The sequence below is a fragment of the Nannobrachium achirus genome (genome assembly GCF_963921795.1).
Source record: "Nannobrachium achirus genome assembly, chromosome: 20".
Taxonomy (NCBI): domain Eukaryota; kingdom Metazoa; phylum Chordata; class Actinopteri; order Myctophiformes; family Myctophidae; genus Nannobrachium; species Nannobrachium achirus.
This window is the reverse complement of record NC_137827.1, coordinates 42,249,315-42,259,314: the sequence shown is the minus strand read 5'-3', so window position 1 is coordinate 42,259,314 and position 10,000 is coordinate 42,249,315. Positions and strand designations below refer to the sequence as shown.

Genomic DNA, 10,000 nt, shown 5'->3' with positions numbered 1-10,000 from the left:
GTGCTTGACTGACCAGCCAAATGGCCTGACCTGAACCCCCTGGATAATCTGTGTTGGATTGTCAAGAGGAAGATGAGACACCAGACTCAACCACACAGGTGAGCTTGAGGCCTCTATCAAAGCAAACCTAAAACACCTCAACAGTGCCACAGGTTGATCACCTCCATGCCACGCCCCATTGATGAAGACATTTGTTCAAAAGCATTCCAGACCAAGTACTGGACCAATGAATCTAGAATATATGAAAGTTTCACTTTCTCAATTATTATTACAGAAGAAAATTAACAAATCTAAAAAGACAGATTTTCATCTGTCAGCTTTCATGGTTTTATTGGGTTAAACACAAATCCCAGTGATATTTGTTTATCCCCGTCTTCTACCCTGAGCTATCTCAGACTACCAAAGTGTGTTGGAATTACGTGGGTCAGGGGCTTAAGGCCGAGTAGTAGTCACACTTTTTACTGACCAAGAGGTGCAAGCATAGTCATAATGGCATTGAATGAGGGCTTCCACACTTTTGATTTTTCTTTCACCCGTCAAGTTTATTATAAAAAATACTGCCCAAACAGGTAACCTCTTCTTTACTTGAGATTATGTTGTCGCTCAGCTGACTAGCGGTTAATCAATTAGTTGATTAACATTGTCAAATCTGTTAAATTTGAGAGAAGCACTTCTTTGAATCTCATACTTACTAGAAATGTGATTGTTATTTGTCAGGAAAGTAAGTATGGAGAACCCTAACCACAAAACTAACTGGATGTGCATGCATGTAAGTGTAACTACAAGGCATGAAAGTGTATGTGTGTATGCGAGCGTGCGTGCGTGCGTGCGAGCGTGCGTGCGTGCGAGCGTGTGTGTGTGTGTGTACTAACAGCCAGGCAGACGGTCTTGAGGCTGTGCAGGCGGTCCAGCGCCTCCTGAGGCTTGGTGAGGTACTGCGGCAGCTCGGCATGCAGCAGCCTCAAGGAGAACGGTACCATGGAACCTGAACGGGGAGAGAGAGAGAGAGAGAGAGAGAGAGAGAGAGAGAGAGAGAGAGAGAGAGAGAGACAGACAGACAGACAGACAGACAGACAGACAGACAGACAGACAGACAGACAGACAGACAGACAGACAGACAGAGAGAGAGAGAGAGAGAGAGAGAGAGAGAGGTGTAAGATTAGTTAAGCGCACACAGGGACGTGCACAGATAGACTCTAGGTGCCCTTTTGCCCTCTGGACAAGCAAGTGCCCTTGCGATAAAAACATGCACAGTGCATTTTAGTAGCTGACACTACTGATAATGCTTAATGCTCAGTTCAAGGTGGTATTTCAAACTTGAGTAAAGGTACATAAGAAAAGAAGCCTAGTACACTATTTATGTTGTATTGAATAATTGTTAATTTAGCAGAAACCAACCTGTTGAATAGTATTAAACATTTGCATCAGACACGATGTGCATGTAATAAATCCCACACTACTAATGCGGTCGCCGGTTCCACACGCCGCACAAGGTGCCTTTTTTCACATGAGCACCCCCTCCTCAAAATGTCTGTGCATGCCACTGAGCGCACAATACTGCATAGGAAAGTATTGATATATATGGGATATATGATATTATATATATATCATGTCATTATAGGCGTTTTCAAAGTGTCCTGATATCTTTACCAAATAGCCAATCTACAAGCTCACATCGCATCATTCATTGACGTAGATCTGATATTTTTGCCCGCGCGAAACACCATCGTTATGACAAAGTACAAAGCGGGGCTTAAATGAGTGACATGGTCCTGAACGGAGACAGGGAGAGAGATGGAGGGGGGGGGGGGTATAAGTGGAACAGGGGTGCGGAGGAGGAAGGGAGATGAAATTAGAGGAGGGGAGAGAGAGAGAGAGAGAGAAGAGTTAAGAGAGAGATGGCCGACGGCAACACAGAGTGCGAGGATGATAAGTGTGAGAAGACTGGAGGAGGAGGGGGGGTTGCAGACAGGCAGAGAGAGAGAGATGAGAATATAAACCCGTCTGCCCACACACACAGACTGCACGCACACACACACACACACACACACACACACACACACACACACACACACACACACACACACACACACACACACACACACACACACACACACACACACACACACACACACACACACACACACACACACACACACACACACACACACACACAGCCCTGGAGGCAAGAACCTACAGATGGCATTGAGCTACGTATGGTTGCTTATTAAACCCCCCCCCCCCACCCACCCACCCACCCCACCTACCAACCCCTTCTCTCTCTCTCTCTGCACAGCACCATCACTCACTGCTCTGCCTCATCCTTTTCTCTCTCTCTCTCTCTCTCACACACACACACACACACACACTATATGTCTTTCTCATGCCCACACAGTTAACAAGGAACAAGAATTGACACAGTCAATATAAAATCTGTGTGCTCGTTTTAGTGTAAAAAAAAGTTTGTAAAAAAAAAAATTTGAAAAAAAAAAAAGTTTGAAAAAAAAGGTTTAGGTCCAAAAATGTGTTAAAAATCGACCTGATGGTGGCGCTATATGGGACAGATCCATGTCGATGAGATAAGTGTAGACATACTGTGTAGCGATTTGTGTGATTTTAGGGCAAAAACTGTAGGAGCAGTATTCAAAAATGTGTTTTAAAAAATTTGGCGGGGGTCCCTGGAGCTGCGGGGGTCCCTGGAAGGGTGGAGGTTGTGGATTGGCAGACAAGGATTGTGTGTGGAAAATTTCACATGGATAGGGGCAAAAAAGTGTGATGTGACGTGACAGACAGACTGACGGACAGACAGGCGGTGGAGGTTTTCATAGTAACGGCGACCTGACGGTCGCAATTATAATCATTAGTATTGTTTATTTTAATTATTATTATTAAGGAACTCTAATCACTCTGTTACAAGTAAAAGTCCAGAATTACAAATGTACTTGAGTAAAAGTACAAAAGTATTGGTATCCAAATGTACTTAAAGTACCAAAAGTAAAAGTACAAAATGTTTGAAAATAGCAAATCTACAAGCTCACAACGCGTCGCACCGCAATGCGTTGTGAGCTTGTAGATCGGCTATTTTCAAATAGCCTTGGTATAACATAGGGCTAAAGTGGTTTATGTATGTTTTAAACTGTAGTTATTGCTTTGAAGATTAGCATTATTGGGCTAAATGTAAAGACGCTACGCTGCGCCAACCGTGAATTCAACACAATCTGCTGTTGAGCAGTTTAACCAATTTGCTCCGTACGTCTACACAAACGGTCAGATTACAAAGATAAATTGCTTAGTGAAGGCTCACGGATGTCACCATAGGGTACGCTCCAGCAGAATGTCCCGTAATGATCGTATTATTTAAAGAGGAGCATTTTAATCCGATCGGTCGTTGTTTCCTTAAAAAGGTATTAATGTATCTAAGTGCAGTACACCTCGCAACCGATGGGGTCGCATGGCTGAAAAACAACAGAAAATGACGTCTGATCGGATTAAAATGCTGTTTATTAAGCAATACGAAAGATACGGGTAATTCTGCTTGAGCGTACCATACTGTGACATCTGTGAGACTTCAGTAAGCACTTTATCTTTGAAATATGAACGTTTTTGTAGACGTACGTAGCAAATAGGTTTAACTGCTCAACACGAGGTTGAAGTGAATTTATTACGTGCCCTATCTAAATTGGTCGGGCTAACAGTGCTAAATGTAGCATAATCAGTGTTTGTGTAACTTCAGTTAGAAAGATAATCTGACGGTTCTGACAGACTTAATCTCCTCGCGTTGTGAGCTTGTAGAAGAGCAAAAATAGAGTTGGGTTGCCGTTTTATTCCATGAGTAATTGTGTATAACATGCCTGCGTTAGCCTGCAGCTAGCGCTAGCTAGCGTTAGCCTGCAGCTAGCGCTAGCTAGCGTTAGCGTTAGCCGTTAGCCACACATCCAGAATAGTCTAATAAGTCAATTTTCCAACGGCGAGTGAACGATTGCATTCCGTGTCCTTCATGGATTTTTTTCCCCCTGGCTGTTTTTATTGTCCAAAAAGAAAACGTTCTGAACGTTAAAACTAGATAGTTTTACGATCATGACAATGTTGTCAATGCTAAGTCAATGCTAAGCAGGGACAACAAACATTTGAGTACTTTTGCCAACACTGCTAATTTCCCCCATAGCCTGGGGGTACTGTCCTGCGATTGGCCCTTAACTCAGTACCATGTGACATGGATAGCCAGTCCAGAAGAGGTACCCAACGGTCGCTAGAATCTCGCCTAAGAAAATGAGCTGATGAAAGAAATCTGTTACACAGATTTAAAAAAGAAAACGCATGGAATGTGTGTGCACGCAGGAACACACACACACACACACACTCACACCCATCAGCACAGGTGCACATGCGCGCGCACGCACACAAGCACGCACAGTCACACACACACACACACACACACACACACACACACACACACACACACACACACACACACACACACACACACACACACACACACACACACACACACACGATTATATTACCAGTAAGACTCCCTAAATAGGAGCAAAAATTTGTTTTTCCAAAATCTTCCTGATCCATGTTGATGACATGAGTGTAGACATGCTGTGTAGTGATTTTCGTGATTTTAGGGCAAAATCTGTAGGAGCAGTGTCCAAAAATGTGTTTTTAAAAATCGGCCTGAAGGTGGCGCTATATGGGACAGATTCATGTTGATGGGATGAGTGTAGACATACTGTGTAGCGATTTGCGTGATTTTAGGGCAAAAACTGTAGGAGCAGTGTCCAAAAATGTGTTTTAAAAATCGGCCTGAAGGTGGCACTAGAAGAGGGCCATGTGAGAAATGAGGGGTGGGGTCTCCGCGTTGCCTTGGCGGACGAATAGGTACCGGCCCCGGCTCTCCCGGACGCTCCTAGCCCGAGTTACGGCATTTTATGTGAGCTGCAGTGGAGGGGGTCCTCCACTGGGGGCGCCACCACTTTTGCATCCGTTCTGGAGCACCAGGAGTGGGTGGTCCCCAGGAATTCCCTGTGAGCAGCCCCGTTGGGGTGGTCATTTGGTCATTTTTGCACATTTGGTCATTTTTTACACCTGGGGGTCCCCTAGGAACCTGGGGGTCCCTGAAGCTCCGGGGGTCCTTGGAGGTTGTAGTTTGGCAGGTAAGGAGTGTGTGTGCAAAATTTGGCATGGATGGGGGCAACGGTTGTGGAGATATGAGCAGGGCAAAAGTGTGACGTGTGACGTGTGACGGACGGACGGAGAGACAGACAGACAGCCGGTGGAGGTTTTGGTAGTAAATGCGACCTACGGTCGCAACTAGCCTTAACTCACTTACTGCCAATTAAAAATGCCCTCGAGTGGCATTAGTGCCAGCCCTCTCCATAGACTTCCATGTAATTTGTAGTGCACAGATCATGCACACCCATGCACAGATCATGCACCATGTTTGTGCAGGCTGTTCACAGCTTTCAAACAAAAAAAAAAGATTGGAAATCCGTTGAGGCATTCTTGAGATAATAGCCATTATGTTTTCCTAAAATGTAAACAAAGATGGCTGCCATGTTTGATAGATGGGGTTGCTATGGGGGTTAAACATGCAATTTCGCGATTTCTATCATGCCTACTACATTTTTTGGGGTCCAAAAATTTTTTTTTTTTTTTTTTTTTTTTTCAAAGTAAAAGTCGCCCAAAGTCGCTTGGCAGGGAAGCCCATAGTGAGAAAGTTGCTCTAAAAGTCGCCTGGCACTGTATGAGTTAACAGACCAGCAAACTGGCCTGACCTGAAACCCACAGAGAATCTGTGTTGTGTTGTCAAGAGGAAGATGACAGACACCAGACTCAACCACACAGATGAGCTTAAGGCCTCTATCAAAGCAAACCTGGGCTTCCATAACACCTCAGCAGTACCTCAGGCTGACCACCTTCATGCCACGCCCCACTGATGAAGGAATTTGTTCAAAAGTATTCCATACAAAGTACTGTCTGAGTGCATAAATTAACATAACCTTTCAGAACTTTTACATTTCTGTATTATAAATCCTTCTTTTGAGTGGCTGTGTGGAATATTCTAATATTTTGAGATATGGATTTTTGATTTTCATGAGCTGTATGCCATAAACATCCAAATTAAAACAAAAAAAGCTTTTGAATATTTCACTGCATGCACAATGAATCTAAAATATATCAAAGTTTTAAAAAATCTATTATGTTACAGAATAAAATTAACTTTTAAACAATATTCTAATTTTTTGAGAAGGATCTGTATGTCCATGTCAGGCAGAAATCTTGTATCTCCAAAAGCAAAGAGTTTCCCCCGTAAACGAAGGCCTCACTTTTTTTGGCTACTTTCAAAATATTTAAAAAGTGAAAGTACAAGTTGTGTGTCTGCAGATTTTCTTTTTTAAAAATATTGAACCATTTAACCAATGAAAAGCAACCATTTTGGACATACAAGGTTTCCACCTGACAGCGATAATACAGAGACAGCACTACATATACAGGATATACCAGTAAGATGCCATAAGGGCGAGAAGCGCTGAAACAACATAGACTGAAACAATATGTCCATATATGGGCATTCCAAGATATGGGCCTAATATTGATGACATCAGGGATCTCCATATGTGGGCATAAAAGGGACAAGGACAGAATTCATTTGCAAGTGTGACTCGCGTCGCGACAACCAGAATGGTTATCATGAGACTAACACAATATGTCCATAGATGGGCATTCCCAGATATGGGCTTAATATTGATGACATCAGGGATCTTGGCCATATATGGAGTGTGACATAAGGCGTGACGCACGGATGGAAAGACATGATCTGTATGTTTTCATACTAAATGCGACCTACGGTCGCAATTATATCCTGTATATGTAGTACTGTCTCTGTCTGCATCCCTGTCCATCTACTCATCATTCAGTCTGTTTATCCGTCTGTTTCTTATCACTGCCATTGTCTCTCTGTCAGTGCACAGACCAAGGAACCTCAGGGTTCCTTGAAGGGGTTTCCAAATGGACCCGCACAGGTCTGTAACTCAGAGTGTGTACAAATGGAACCAAATGGACCCGCACAGGTCTGTAAATCTGAGTGTGTACAAATGGAACCAAATGGACCCCACTGGGCTGTGGGCTGTAACTCTTAGAGTGTACAAATGGAACCAAATGGGTCCATTTGTACGCTCTCAGAGTTATGGGGGGAGTATGTCTCCCTCTCTCTCTCTCTCTCTCCCTGTCTCTCTCTCTCTCTGCGTATTCATTTCCCACCTTTCCTTGTCTCCTTCTTTGTGGTTGACATCAAACGCTGACATTCAACGCTCAGGTCGTTCAGAGGAGCGGCGGTGCAGAGGTCGCCCCTTCTTTCATCCCGAAAAAAATCAAAAAAGGAGCCTGACTGGCATCAAAGCTCAAACTTGACGCCACCTTATTTAACCTCGGCGAATGCACGCACAAGCGTTGCAAAAGTGTCATTTATTGATTTGCCAGAAAACCTGAACCTGAATGAAGCTGCTTAATTACCAGAACACGTGTTAAACCTTCTTAAAATACCGTGATAGTAGAATATATGTATTTGGCCATGGACCCTCATCTGAAAATATTTTCTGCCAGGGACCCCCCAGAAGAGAAGATTTGTGTAAAAACAAATTCTCAGTTATAATGTCCCCCGACAGACCCCACTGTGAGAACCACTGTACTAGTTGAACGAATTAACACACTCTGACTCTGTTTTTATTGTACCGTTTCCTGTGTTTTGGTAATTTTTTATTGTACCGTTTCCTGTGTTTTGGTAAGTTTTTATTGTACCGTTTTCGTCTAAGTGCTCTCAGTCAGTGCTCACGCATCGGGGAGGGCGACGCCTGCGCGCCCGCCCCACGTCTCAAGCCCGCTCCAACAGAGCGTTCATGGATAATAGATAGTCGATGCAGGCGCGCGCGCACCGGGCTCAGCCAAAAACGTTAACAGTTTTTTGAAGCCCAGACAGGGCGAAACTCGTGCCAGTTTGTCTGCAGGCACCTTACAGTAGGAGGGCACAAAGCATTTAATATTGAGCAAAGGAAATTCAATCGGTTGCCTTCCCCTTAGATGTCGCTGCGGTGTAAACTTCCACGGCATGCGTCTGTGTGTGTGTGTGTGTGTGTGTGTGTGTGTGTGTGTGTGTGTGTGTGTGTGTCTTTGCCTTCAATGTGGTAGCCCTAGGGGTATGGTGGATCCAAAAGCAATGGGAATACATTAGAGAACAATTCATGCAGTGAAAAAAAAAAGAAAGAAGAAGAACTAAACCAAAGTAGTGGTGCCGGAGACAAGTAGAGTTGTTGGTACTTTCTCAATGGTGCCGTCTCACATTAACCCTCAAATACCGGTACCTGGAACGCGCCCGAGTCGCGTTAGATTTTAACCACTTTAACCATTATTTTATGCTTTAGCTATAGAAAAATAGCAGATATACAAGCTCACAGCGCGGCACTGCGAGCTTGTAGATCTGCTATTTTCAAAAAATCGTGAAAATGTGTGCAAGTCTTTGAATATCTTTGACCCCGATCTTTGACCCGACTTCTAAATCCTTCCTCTAAATCAGTAGTTCTCTAACCTTTTCATGTCAAGGACCCCCAAAATTACATTTATTTGGCCGCAGACCACCATCTCAAAATACGTTGTTCCAGGGACCCCCCAGAGGCATAGATTTGAGTTTGCTTTGAAAAAGTTTGCACACATTTTCACGATTTTTCAAAAATAGCAGATCTACAAGCTCGCAGCGCGGCACTCGGTGCCGCGCTGTGAGCTTGTATATCTGCTATTTTTCAATAGTTAAAGCATTCAATAATTCTAGGCCTAAATGGCTTAGACTCCTGAGGTTGCACAACTTTCTCCTTTTAATATTTAATAGGCCAGCTGTGGTGCGGCGGTATGCTGGTGTATAATAAAGGAGGTGGGTAATATATTTTCACTTCGAACCCAGGGTATAGGGTCCGTTGTAGCTTTACGGCACATTGAGGAATGGGAGCCATAATGTTCATGTATATAATATAGAGGCTTTCAAACATGAAATGAGCAGCAGCGCAATATGTTAATACAGCATCGCAATCATTTTAAGCCCCATATTTTATATTATGGCCAATCAAAATCACAGCAACGTCACTTTGTTCCACCCTGTGTGCTTGTACATCTGCTATTTTTGAGCGGTGGTCACAATGCTCCTATACGTGGCCGTGTGTGTGGGTCCAGGGTTTCCTGCAGGAAAAAGTCTTGACCAGGGGGGGATTTCATGGCGCACGCGCGAAATTTTTTGATAATTAATTAATGAATTCGAGTAATTAATTCATTTAATTTTTAATATTAATTCTTATTTTTGCCCTATAAAAAACACATGAATGTGCCCATGATGACGGAAAACACAACTACATGCTATCATCCACATTTATTCAACGTTGAATAACTAAGTTTTTCACAGGACAGTGTAACTTGTTTTTTTCCCCCAGGTTAATCAACCAGCACTCGTGCCATATAAATAGAAGTCTACAGCACAGTAAAAAAACAACAACATTGGTGTAAAGTAACTAAGTAGATTTACTTAAAGGAGTAGTTCACCACTTTTCAACCTGTCTTCATATAATAGGTCCTCACTAATGTTCATGATAAAATATCACCATTTTTTTCTACTCAGTCTAAGTCTCCTAGGAGAGCTGTGGGAAGTTCAGAATCCATAGTCTTGTGACATCATCATTTTCCCCCAAAAAAATGTAATCAATATTTTTGAAAAAAATATTTAGATTTTTAATATCGCGAGAACAATGGCTTCCACTTTAAAATTGCAACTTTTCAGGAATAGAAAGCCTGCAGTTTCTATAAGCTGGATTGGTAATCGATGATGTCACAAGACTATGGGTTTCTGACCAGCCCACAGCCCTCCTCTGAGAAAAAAAAAAAGAAAAAAAAAAGAAAAGCTATTTTTGAGTGAGGACCAATTATATGAACATAGGTTGAAAAGTGGTGGAGTGCCCCT

General features: G+C 43.1%; 1 protein-coding gene across 1 annotated transcript in view; it reads right to left on the bottom strand.

Annotated features, from left to right (window-relative positions):
• Positions 1–10,000, bottom strand: part of trappc12 (trafficking protein particle complex subunit 12) — a 52,276-nt gene that overhangs the window by 11,100 nt on the left and 31,176 nt on the right. Inside the window, exon 6 of the mRNA XM_080751073.1 lies at positions 873–985. Coding sequence (XP_080607199.1) covers positions 873–985 — 113 coding nt within the window. The remainder of the gene's footprint in view (positions 1–872; positions 986–10,000) is intronic.